The 13,217-nt window shown below is 39.6% G+C and overlaps 1 protein-coding gene across 2 annotated transcripts in view; it reads left to right on the plus strand.

Annotated features, from left to right (window-relative positions):
• Nucleotides 1-30: 30 nt before the first annotated feature.
• Nucleotides 31-13,217, plus strand: part of VPS37A (VPS37A subunit of ESCRT-I) — a 36,075-nt gene continuing 22,888 nt past the window's right edge. Inside the window, exon 1 of one of the 2 annotated variants that reach the window (XM_053578737.1) lies at nucleotides 31-407. In XM_053578737.1, the coding sequence (XP_053434712.1) occupies nucleotides 283-407 (125 nt within the window). In that variant the 5' untranslated portion in view covers nucleotides 31-282. The remainder of the gene's footprint in view (nucleotides 408-13,217) is intronic. The other variant, XM_053578736.1, reaches the window with a different exon arrangement.

A 13,217-nucleotide genomic window follows, 5' to 3' on the forward strand; every position in this document is an offset into this window, starting at 1 on the left:
GCAGGTGACGGAGGCTTGGGTGGTGAAACGCTGGGCGGTCGGGCCGCTTGAGTGCTTGTCCTGGGCGCCGAGCCGTCGCTTCTCCAGCTACCTGCGGTTGTGGCATGTGTCCCAGAACCCGGGCAGCGTGAGCTAGGTTTGGCTAGAGAAGACGCGGCCCCCCAGCCTTTGAGCCACGGGCGTCCAAGTCCTCTCCCCTGTGAGTGGAGAACGGCCGGCCTCAGCAGCTGAGAGAAGCAGGCCACAGCCTTCCAGGGCCTCGGGCCCGGGGACCGGAGGAGGATGAGCTGGCTCTTTCCCCTGACCAAGAGTGCCTCCTCCTCCGCAGCTGGGTCCCCCGGTGGCCTCACCAGCCTCCAGCAGCAGAAGCAGCGCCTAATCGAGTCCCTGCGGAACTCACACTCCAGGTGACCGGTTGCTGCCTCTTCCGACTGAAGGAAGAAATAGGGCGGGAGGGCGGGCTGGTCTCAACCACGCTCACAGCTCCGCAGGTCAGCTCCCCGCCAGCTGCCTCGTACACCTCCCTCGTTCTGGGTCACACGCTTGCCCTCCCACTCTGCCTCGTGTTTGTTATTTTCCTACGGACCCTCCCTGACTCCGGCCCCACCACTTCTCAGCTCTTCTGATTCGGATTTGCTCATTCCTCCTGACAGTCTGCAATCTCTCTCATAGTCTAACCATATCCTTTGCTTTCCCCGGCTTCCTCACTATTCTTTCCCTTTACCCACCCGGTGGCCTCGTTCGCAGAATTGTTAAAATACTAGGCGATAGAGAATCGCGAAGAGTAATCGAGTTTCGCAAAGAATGGAAAATACAACTCTTGCAACGTCAAAGGAAAGGGAAACAAAAGTTTCCATCAGTGGATTCTTCTCGCCTGAGAGCGACATAGTTATTAATCTTGAGTCTCTAAGGTTTACTCTGTTCCGACAACCTTCCCACCTCTTGGCAACTGTCAGTATCTGTACATTTCACACTTCTTTAATATTCTTGCCTCACACTCAGGAGGATAATTGTCTTATTTCATCTTGATTCTGTTGTCTTACTGAGTTTTTCACTTACCATGGTCAGATTAGAAATAGTTTGAAATTCAAATTATTGCACTTGTTTTTACTGTAAACTGGTTTGCTGCAGCCTTTTATATTGCAAATGTCTGTGGTCTGGAATGGTTTTCAAAATGTAGAATTGCTTTTTGATGTTATATGAATTCTGGACGTATATTTACTTTTATTTTCACGATATTTTATGCAAGACTTCAACACTGTTAAGCCCTAACCCTTTTTAAAATACTCTTTTGATACATTTAAAGATGATATATTCTGAGATAATAAATGGAACAGTTCCTATTGATCCAACTACTAGGGGCCATTTTATTTGTTACACTTTGATATTTATTTCCAAGCAAGTAAGTTATAATCTAAAATAGTTTTAAATAAAACATATTGTTAAAAGAAAAATACACCGTATTGTCAGTTCGGGTAAAATGAGGTCTGTTACTGACTGAACTTCAAGTGTTTCTATGTTCTTTGTCTCAACTGTTTGTTAAGACCTTTAAAAAGTTGAAAATTTATGACGTGTAGGGCGGCGCCTGTGGCTCAGTGAGTAGGGCCCCAGCCCCATATACCGAGGGTGGCCGGTTTGAACCTGGCCTCAGCCAAAGTACAACAAAAAAATAGCCAGACTTGTGGCGGGCGCCTGTAGTCCCAGCTACTCAGGAGGCTGAGGCAAGAGAATCGCCTAAGCCCAAAGGTGGAGGTTGCTGTGAGCTGTGACGCTACAGCACTTAACTGAGGGCGACAAAGTGAGACTCTGTCTCTAAAAAAAAAAGAAAGAAAGAAAATTTATAACGTGTAATCGAAAAGCATGGCAAGCTAGTAATGGTGGCGTTCATTTTGGAAAATTAAGTTCATAAAGTTCTTACAAATCTTATTTAAATCATACTCTGTACTGACCTGTTACGAGCTATTTTCACAAAATAAACTTACAAAATAAGGTGACTCACTTTTAACATAACATGTTTGTCCACTTAGAAGTTGTCATCATGAAGACTACCTACTGTACTAGATCTGTTGCAGAAATACTTTCGGAATTGTTTTTAAAAGTATACAGTATTATGTTAAATATTCTCAGTGTGGAAAATTTCTTCTTTGAAGGTGGAGTTAAATTGTTTAATATTCCAAAGTTCCTTGCTGCTAAGGCTAGTAAATAAGGGAAGTGAACTGAAATTTATATTTTTGGTTTCCCAAATCAAGTGAGATTCTAAAGCAGGAATTGTTAATGTGAGGAATTCTGGATTAGGTTAAAAGGGTTAGTAAATACCCTAAATTGAATACAAAAGTTATCCATTCTATGTATTATTTTTTTGAACCAGAAATTAAGGACATGTGACACTATATATAGTACTTTGTAGTGTTATGAATATATAACTTTATCCTTTTGAGTTCTTTTATAAAAACATTTACAGTTTTATCTAATTGAAGTACATGTACTTCAAATTTAGAAATTATACTGGAGAAATTTAAGTATGTCATGTGCTTCCAGTTTTCAAAGAATGACACAATCCTGGAAAAAAATACCATCTACCTAGTGTTAAATCTACCTTTTCAAATAATGACATTACTTTTCTAAGCTAATAGTAAAAATGATCTATCTGTCCGGTATCTGATGCAGAGGCGGAAAAAATGTATGATACCTTTTCTCACTCACCATAAGTGGCATGTGGCCAACTCTCCTGTAACAAAAGACAGGTTAACAAGAGAAAGGCATAACAATTTTATTTAATCAAAGTTCTATGAGGCATAGGAGCCTTCAGAACTGCAGATCCAAAGGTCTTCACTTTATGCTTAGGGTCAATGAAGAATATGTAGAAATGTGATTAGACAAAAGGGTATGACCAGATGGAGATGGGGAAACCTAGCTAGATTCTTCTTGATCTCTCTGAGTGGCATTCTTTCCTCCAGGTGACAGGGCAGGACCTCTCTGGAATGAGGGTATTCGAAGGAGAAAGGAGAGAGTGACTTTTGTAGGTTTTATGTTATCTTTGGGAAAGAGGAGTTCTAGTTTCTATGACCCACCTTAGGGAAGAGGAATTCTGGTTTCTATGACTTGCTCCTGGGGAGAAAGAGGTGGAAGACAGGAGAGCTGAAGAAGTCCTGAAAGAGACTGTTTCTGAGGCCTTTCAGGCTCATTTAGTTCATGTTCATAGTTTGGAGTATTGTTATATAGTACAATTCATCCTTAACCATTTTTGTGCAGACAGACACCAAGATTGGTCATTCTGAAGGTGTGCTCTTAAAAAGAATGTTCAAATGATTTTTTATTAATAATATAAAACCATGCTAAATTATGAATGTTAATATCTTGTTGCATGCTGCCCACCTCCCTTGAGTTTCAATACTCTCTTTTCCAAACAAGGTCACTAGGTCTGGCAATGAAAATACCTGACTTTTTTTTTTTTTTCTTCTCCCTCAAGTAACCTTTCCCCATTTCCATTCTTTCCCCTCCCTTCCAACTTTTTTTACTCCTTATAACTCTGAAAATTCCACTTCAACAGAGTATCTTTAAATCCTTTTAATGGCTATAAACTCCTTTTTAGTTACCTTAAATTTTTACCTCTGCATCTTCCTCGGGCCTTCCCAAAGATTAGGTGAATTTTATGCATATTTCCTAGTCTAGCACTCACTGGTATGTTACCAAAAGTTTGAAAGTTTAGTACTTGTTCCCAAGGCCAAATCAGAATTAATTTGCGGGCAAATGGGAGAGCGGTGGACTAATGTCTCGAAGACTGCTGTCCTGTCTTTAAGGAGAAGTACAGGATTCTTAAAGGGGGAGTTTGAGCTAGGCGTTGTGGCAGGTGTCTGTAGCCCCAGCTACTTGGGAGGCTGAGGCAAGAGGATGGCTTGAGCCCAAGAGTTTGAGGTTGCTGTGAGCTGTGATGCACTCTACCCATGGCAACAGAGCAACTCTGTCTCAAATAAATAGAGGGCGTGAGGGGTTGGGCTTAGGTCTACGTGACCAATGTCACATGTGGCTTCAGGCTATTGTTGTTTAACTGGGAATAATTGACAGTTTCATTTGGTCAGTGGCAATGATCTCATGACCCTTGTCTGTACACTTCTGTTGAGCCATCTACTGTGGTTTAAGATTCTAGAAAAAAACAGCAAAGAACATTTTTCTGTCTCTTTGATTATTGGCTTCAGGGAAGGAAGCAGGTTTTAATTCCCAAAAAGAAGGTCTTGAATTTTAGGAGACAACTCATAAAACATTTCCTTGCCCTTTTCAGACCTTTACTTTGTTATAGGTATGCAGGGCAAATGGGAAACGGTCATAGATGACCTCAAGAAGCATTTAAAGCACAATAACATTTTTGAGTCTGCTATGAAAATAGAATCTAGAAGTTAGATAGACTAGGTTCAAGTAATATATTCTATCTTCTGGGTGATAATTACCACAGTAGTCAATCCACAAGTAAAATTCCTGACTTTAGGTGCAGGAGTGTAATTAATTCTGCTGTTCATATACTTCCTGAAAAAGCTCACTTTATGGGACACTATTGGTTTCCCACCCAAATCCATTTCCCCTGACTCCTTCTAAATTTGTTTTCCTCTCTGGATGGCCACATACCTAGTGGAGGCTGGGATCTTTCAACCTCAGGAGGTGAATAATGGTTGTTTGCACCAATGATGATGGTCTCATCCAGCCTCTCCCCCAAGTTATTTGGAAACAAGACTCTGGGTCAATGGGAATTGGAGGGAAAGTCTATTGGGGAGCTGCTCAAAATGCTTTCTGAATAATAAAAAGAGATGTCTGGGAGGAAGAACTATTTCTCTTATGTTTTGCATATTGTTACATGGGACATCTGGAAGTGCATAACATCCTGTTGTCATAACAAAGCTAAGGCTGATACTGAATGTGATAGAATAGAAAGATATAATAACCCTGATAATGTTTTGCTGCTAAGTTAACCAACTCTGGAACCTTCTGTATTATTTGTTGTTTAAGATAATAACTCATCACTGTTTAAAGCCAACTTCACCCTAGTGGCAGTTGAAAATATTGCAAGTGATACATTCACTGATCCTAATATCAAAAGCTCATTAAAGCACAATAACATTTTTGAGTCTGCTATGAAAATAGAATCTAGAAGTTAGATAGAATCTAGAAGTTAGATAGACTTCAGAAGTGAGCTAAGCATTTCCTTGCATTGCCTCTGTAATTAGAAAAAAGTAAAAACTGATGGTCTTAACAGTGAACAGTGACTATCCTATCTAGGTTTCTCTTTGTTCACAATATCTAAAGTTAATTAGCTTCTTTATTATTTTATTTGTTCAAAAACAACAACCTGAAGGCATATTGTGCATGGTAATTATTATTTGTAATTAACTATGTAAATTCAAACTTATACAAATAGTCTGCATTCATTTTAATAGTATATTACACAATAATTATAGTGCTATTTTAGCTTTATATTCAATAAGAACATCTAATATGTGAGTTATTATATTATGTTTACCAGAATTGCTTTTTCTTTTTCACTCCAGTACTAGCAATAGAGTCATAATGAGAGAAGCCCTGAGCTAGGAGTTGAGAGATAAAGATGTGTCCTTAACAGGCAATGCAGCCTTGGAATGGTGTACAACCTTTAGAGGCCTTACGACCCCTGAAAATGAGAGGATGGCTTTCCTGTTGTCCTTTCCAACTGTGAAGGTCTGTTGATTTCCTCAGGCTTCTCAAGGTAATCAGACTCTTAGAGATAGAACTGAGCATCATATCGGAAAGCAGCGGCTGATTCAAAAGTAGTGAGTTTTCTCACTTGATTGTTCAGTTACAGGCGGAACTCCTTGTTCTGCTCTTTCCCCCTTCTCACTACTGCACTTGACTATTAAAAAAAAAGTGGAAGCTGAGAAATCAGTATGACTTAGGGAAATAAAAGCTTTATAACAAAACTATCTGGATTCCAGTTTTAGCTGTGACACCTACAAGCTATATGATTTCTTGGCAGGTTACCCAACTTCTCTGATTCTGCAGTTCCCAACTGTAAAGTCAGGAATGATGAAGAGGTTGTCCTTTCCCCGGTGTTTACTCTTGGCTTCTTTGTCAAAGATGAGTTGGCTGTAAATTTGTGGATTTATTTCTGGGTTCTCTGTTCTTTTAGTCTGTGTGTCTATTTAGTTGCCAGTATCATGTGGTTTTTGTTAGTACATCTTTGTAGTAAATTTTGAAGTAAAGTGGGGTGATGACTCCAGCTTTGTCCTCAGGATTGCTTTGGTTATTCAGAGTTTTTTATTCCATATAAATTTTATGTTTTTTCTATTTCTGGGAAGAATGTTATTAGTATTTTCATAAGAATTGCATTGAATTTGCAGATTGCTTTGGGTAATATTATCATTTTAACAATAATCTTCCAACACGTGAATATAGAATATTGTGCCATTTTTGGTGTCCCCTTCACTGTCTCTCACCAGTGTTCTATAGTTTTCCTTGCATAAATTTTTCACCTCTTTGGTTAAATTGTTTCTTGGGTATTTTATCCTCTTTCTAGCTATTATAAATTGGATTGCTTTCTTAATTTCCTTTTCAGTTGTTCGTTGTCAACACATTTAAATGCTACTGATTTGTATATGTTGATTCCTGCAATTTTACTGAATTTGTTTATCAATTCTATCAGTTTTTTGGCAGGGTCTTTAGGTTTTCCAAATATAAGATCCTGTCATCAGCAAACATGGCTAATTTGACCCTGTTCCTTTACTAATTTGAATGCACTTTCTTTCTCTCACCTAAAGGCTCTGTCCAGGACTTCAAATATTATATTGAGTGAAAATGGTAGAAGTGGGCATTCTTGCCTTAATCCAGACCTTAGAGGAAAGGCTTTCAGTAGTGTTTGCTGTGGAGTTGTCATATGTGATCTTTTTTGTTTTGAGGTATATTCCTTCTATACCTAGTTTTTTAAATGATTTTTTTAAAATTTCAGAATATTAGAGGGTACACATGTTTTGGTTACATAATTTGTTTTTGTACTTAGTCAGAGTTACACATGCATCCTTCACCCAGATAGTGTGCAGGTACCCATTAGGTACATTGTACCAATTATCCATCCTCTCCTCCCTCCTCCCACTGACTTTGACTGCCATATGTCCATGTGTAAGTGTTGATTGATTAGTTCCAGTTTCATACCGAGTACATGTGTTTATTTTTCCCTTGTAATACTTCACTTAGAAAAATTGTCTCCAGTTTTCTATCCAGCATATCACAGAAGATACTAGATCATCATTTTTTTCTATACCCAGTTTCATGATGGTTTTTTGTCATAAAGGAATATTGAATATTGTCAAGTGCTCTTTTACCATCTATTGAAATAATCACACAGTTTTTGTTCGTGATTCTATTAACGTGTGTATCATGTTTATTGATTTACGTATGTTGAGCCATCCTTGCATCCTTGAGATGAATCTCATTTAATCATGGTGCATGAACTTTTTAATGTGTTGTTGAATTCAGTTTGCTAGTATTTTGTGGAGGATTTTTCAGTCTACTTATTATTTCATCAGTGATAATTGGCCTGTAGTTTTTTTTGTTGTATCCTTGTCTGGTTTTGGTATCAGGATTATGCTGGTCTTGTAGAGTGAATTTGAGAGTCTTCCCTCTTTAATTTTTATTGAATAGTTTGAATAAGATTCATATTCATCCTTAAATGTTTGGTACAGTTTATCAGTGCAACCATTAGATCCTAGATTTTTCACTGATGGGAGAATTATTATCTTTTCAATCTTGTTACTTGAGGTTTTCTATTCATGGCTCAAACTTGGTATATGTCCAGGAATTTATCCCTTTTTCAAGGTTTTCTGACTTGTTGGCATACCTAGAGTTGTTTATAATAGTCTCTGATGATTCTTTATATTTCTTTCTTTCTTCTTCTTATTATTATTTTGAGACAGAGTCTCACTATGTCACCTTCAGTAAAGTGCCATGGCATCATAATTCACAGCAACCTCAAACTAAAATCGCTTAAGCCTCCCAGTAGGGAGACATCATCCAGCTATTTTTTTTTTGTTGCAGTTGGCCCCAGCCAGGTTCAAACACTCCACACTCAGTGTAGATAGCTGGGGCTGTAATCACTGTGCTCTGGGCGCCAAGCCTGATTCTTTATATTTCTGTGGTCTCAATAGTTACATTGTCTTTTTTTGTTTCCGATTTTATTTACTTAAATCTTCTCTCTCTCTTTTTTTTTTTTTTAGTCTGGTTAAAGTAGAGTGTCTGTCCTACAGCCTGCAGACCACATGGTGATTTTGCTGTCAGATTACACAAAAAGTATGCAAAGACATTTTTCGGCTAATCAGCTTTTGTCAGTTTTTGTGTATTTAATGTGTGGCCCAAGACAACCGTATTGTTTCAGCATGTACCAGAAAAAAAGAAAAGGTTGGATACCCCTGAGCTTAAGGGTTGTTCATTTTGACATCTTTTTAAAAATATCGCTTTTCCTTTTTTTTGATCTTTATTTTTTTAGTCTTGATTTCATTTACTTCTTCTCTGATCTTTATTATTTCTTTATACAACTTTTGAGTTTGTTCTTGCCTTTCTCATTCATTGAGGTGCATAATTGAATTCATTCTTCTTTTTTGATATACTGGTTTATTGTTATAAATCTCCCTTTTGGTGATTTTGGTCTATTTTATTTGCATTTTCATTTGTTTCAAGAAATTTTTTAGTTTCCCTCTTAATTTCTTTATTTACCTATTGGTTGTTCATGGGCGTGCTGTTTAATTTCCATGTGACTGTGTGGTGTTCAAAGTTCCTCTTGTTATTGCTTTCTAGTTTTATTCCATTCTGGTCAGAAGAGATACCTGGTATGATTTCCACTTTTTAAAATATTATCAGACATGTTTTGTGGCCTTAGATATGGTCTTTTCTGAAGAATGTTCCGTGTACTGATGAAAAGAATGTGTATACTGTAGGCACTGGGCGAAATGTTCAGTGTCAGTAAGGCCTATGAGATCCGGTATATAGTTTAAGGGTGCTGTTTCTTTGTTGATTTTCTGTCTAAATGATCTGTTCGTTACTGACAGTGGGGTGTTTAAGTCCCCTACTATTATTTTATTGTATCTCACCGTTTAGATTTATTAATATTTGCTTTATATACTTGGGAGTTCTGGTGTTGGATGCATAGATATTTATAATTGTTATATCTCCTTGCCGAATTGACCCTTTTATCATTATTTAGTGGCCTTCTTTGTTTCTCTTTATGTTTTTTGATTTGCAGTCTATTTTATCTAAACACAACTCCTCCTCCTCCTGGTTTCCTATTGCATGGAATATGTTTTTCTCCACCCTTTCACTTTCGTTCTGTTTGTGTCTTTGTAGGTGAAATGGGTTTCTTTTCTTTTCTTTCTTTCTTTTTTTTGAGACAGAGTCTCACTTTGTTGCCCTCTGTAGAGTGCTTTGGCATCATACCTCACAGCAACCACAAACTTGGGCTCAAGCATTTTTCTTGCCTCGGCCTCCCAATTAGCTGGGACTACATACGCCTGCTACAATGCCTGGCTATTTTTAGAGACTGTCTCGGGTTGTCTCAGGGTGGTCTTGAGCCTGCTAGTTCAGGCAGTCCACCTGCCTTGGCCTCCCAGGGTGCTAGGATTACAGGCGTGAGCCACTGCACCTGGCCTGAAATGGGTTTCTTATAGGCAGCATAGGGGTGGGTTAGTTTCTTTATCCATTCCACCATTCTGCACCTTTTCATGGTGGAATTGAGTCCATTTACATCGTGTGTTATTCATAAGTAAGAACACACCACTGCCATTTTGTTGCTTGTGTTCTAGTTATTTGGATAGTCCTGTCTTCCTTTCCTTCTTTCTTGCTGTGGTTAACTCACTTTCTGGTGTTGTTTTAATTTGTCGCTTTTTGTTTTTAGTGAATCTATTGAAAGTTTTTGCATTGCAGTTACCGTAAACCTTACAAAAAACATTTTATAACAAGTTATTTTAAAGAAATAACAATTTATCTTAGATCATAAAGAAAATAATAGAAACCAAAATAAATTTACACTTGAATTGCACACTCCCGCCATTTTCACTTTTATTTGTCTGAATTTGCAGATTTTTATATTACCTATCTCTTCACAGGTTGCTGTAGCTATTATTTTTTATTTGTATGGTGGGCTTTATACTGGAGTTATAATGGATTGCACACTGTAATTACAGTATTTATCTTTTCAAAGAACCAACTTTTCATAAATCCTTTGTATTATGTGTTTTTTGATTTCCATTTTGTTTCGTTATGCTCTGAGCTCTGTTGTTTCTTTTCTGCTGCTGGTTTTAGCTTTGGCTTTGGTTTGCTCTCCCTTTTCTAGTTCCTTGAGATGTGAGGTTAAGTTGTTGATTTGTGATCTTTTAGTCTTCTTGATGTAGGCATTTAGGGGTGTGAATTTTCCTTTTAGGACTGCTTTTGATGACAGGTTGTTTAATTTCTGTGACCTTGTGTAGATTCTATGTTTCTCTTGGAGTTGATTTCTAGTTTTATTCCACTGTGGTCTGAGAAGGTACATGGCATGATTTCTGTTTTCTTGAATTTGTTGAGACATGTTTTCTGGCCTAAGATAGGTTCAATCTTGGAGAATATCCCATGTGCTGATAAGAGGACTGAATATTCAGTAGTTTTGTGGTAGAATGTTCTATAAATATCTGTTACTACCATTTGTTCTAGAATCCCATTTAAGTCTAATGTTTGTTTATTTTTGGCTTTGGTGATGTGTCCCAGCTCTGCCAGTGGGGTGTTGCAGTCTCCAGCAGTTACAGTGCTACTGTTTATGTCATTGGTTAGATCTGGTAGAATCGGCTTCATGAATCTGGGAGCTCCTGTGTTAGGCACACGTATGTTTAGCATTGTTATAGCTTCTTGTCACTTTGCTCCCTTTACCATTATAAAACAATCATCCTCATTTTTCTTTACCATTGTAGATTTAATGTCAATTTCATCTGGTATGAGAGTAGCTGTGCCTGCTCCCTTTTAGTTTCATTTGTATGGAATTTTTTTTCCATTTCTTCACCTTGAGTCTGTGTGAGTCCTTGTAGGTAGATGTGTTTCCTAGAGATAACAGATACTTGGGTTGCGTTTTTTTCCATCCATTCAGCTGGTCTGTGTTTATGTTGAAGTGTAGTGTTGATATGGGGGGTGCTGTTGTGTTCATCATGTTGGGTAGTACCTTATTGCTTTATTTTCCTTCTTGTGCGTTTATTTTATATCATCTGTGAGCTTTAGCTTTTGGGTCACTTTACACTGGTGGGTGGGTATCTGTATAATGATCCATGTATAATGCTGTTAGAAGTATTTCCAGGTCTTGTTGTGACAAATACCCTCAGTTTGCTTGTCTGGAAAGGTCTTTATTTCTCTGTCAATTATGAAAATCAGTTTTGCAAACAGAGAAGTCTGGATTTTCCTTTGTAGATTAGTTGTTGCTTTTCTCTTGCCGCTGGTAGAATTTTCTCCTTCATTTTGACTTTGGCCAGGTTGATGATGAAAGTGTGTCTTGGAGATGTTGTATTCACTATGAATCTTCAGAGATGTCTGAATCTCTGGCAATACCAGGGAAGTTTTCCTTAATAATGCTCTCAATTTTTACTCTTTATCTTTCTCCCTGCATTGGCTCACTTTGCATGACCCTGTACTTCTCGGAGTGATTGTTCAGTCCTCTTATTCTCTTCTCTGCCTTTTCAAATGACTGGGTTAGGTCCAGAGCCTTGGCCTCAAGGTTTGGTCTGTTCTTGGAATTTTCTGCTGTATTTTGATATTCCCTAAATGTTTCTTTCCTTTCTTTAAGTTCTATTATATCATTTCTTATCTAGCTCTTTAGTGGCTTTTTCCTTTTTTTCATTGATTTCCTGAAATACTGTGCCTTCTTTTTGTTGGTTTTCAACTTTCTCTTGCATTCCATTCATCTTATTTGACATCCATAATCTGAACTCCATTTCTGACATTTTGACCATCTCCCTTTATTTGTGGGCCACTGCTGTGGGTCTCTGTGATCCCTGGGGGTGTGGAACTGCTTTGTATTTCTTGTTGTCAGAGTTCTCCAGCTTTTTCTTCTCGTGTAAATCCTCTTCTGGGCTAAGAGGTACAGAGCGACTGCTCTTCTTTGTTGGGAACTGCGCTTGCTGCCTGGAGGTGCTTTTGTGTCTTACTCTGGAACACTGACCCTGCAGCAGAAGGGCAGGCATTGGAGATCCTTGTAGTGCAGTTCCTTGTATCTCTTTACCCAGTGATTGTCACAGTTCAGGCTGGTGCCAGATGATCTTGCGGGGAAGTGGGTTGTTCCAAGATCATTGTTGGAAGCTTGAGTTGGGGGCTGGGTGAGACTTTGTAGAGGTTGTGGATTGCTGTGCCTGGGGTTTCCCTACAGAAGTGGCAGTGTTAGCTGGTTGAGGCTTTCTGGACAGTGGTGGTGGATGTCTGGCCTGTAGGCATTGGTTCAAACTAGTGCAGGTGTTGTGTCAGTTAGAGTTTGTGGATTCCCTGGTGGAGTATTGTACCTGAGGATGGTTCTGTGGTCTCAAGGGCAGGATGGAAGCCTGAGGGGTGGAGCCTCAGGCTAGGGCATAGCCGGAGCCTCCGAGCCAGTACAGTGGCCTGGGGACAGGACAAGAGCTGCACAGGCATAGCTGTGGGGTCAGACTGCAGCATGGGAATGGCAGAGCTTGAGCCAGTAGCCAGGCCCCTCTGAGCATAGAATCATGGAGGTGGAGCCTCATGGTATGGACAGCAGCAAGGCTGGGCTGCAGGGCTTGGACCTCTGGGCAGCCTGGGTTCACTCTTGTTCTGCTGAGACAGTCCCACAGGGCTTCTCAGGTGGCACTGTGTTGCCTGAGGCATCCCTTTTGCTCAGATACCACATGGAGATGAAGGGGTGCTCAGCACCCAGTGATGGGGCGTAGCCCAGGGAAGCAGCGGCTCTGCTTGCTCCCTCTCTGGCAGGGGCTAGGAGGTGTCTATGTGAAGGCTGCTGCTGCAAAGCCAAGCCCAGTGCAGACCTGTGTCCTGTACCTGAGAGCTTATAGTGGTGTTAGTTGCAGAAACCCTGGATGGATAGCCACAAAATCCCTGCTGTGCCTGCTCTCCAGTGCAACGTCTCTGCACAGACCCACAGCAGTTCCTCAACAAGTCCAGAGGTCTGCAGTGGTGGTGGTGCTCGGGTGCAGTGCCTGTGGGGTAATCGTGGGGCCCCAGGGCTCTCT

This window comes from Nycticebus coucang, chromosome 24 (assembly GCF_027406575.1).
Source record: "Nycticebus coucang isolate mNycCou1 chromosome 24, mNycCou1.pri, whole genome shotgun sequence".
In the NCBI taxonomy this organism is placed as follows: domain Eukaryota; kingdom Metazoa; phylum Chordata; class Mammalia; order Primates; family Lorisidae; genus Nycticebus; species Nycticebus coucang.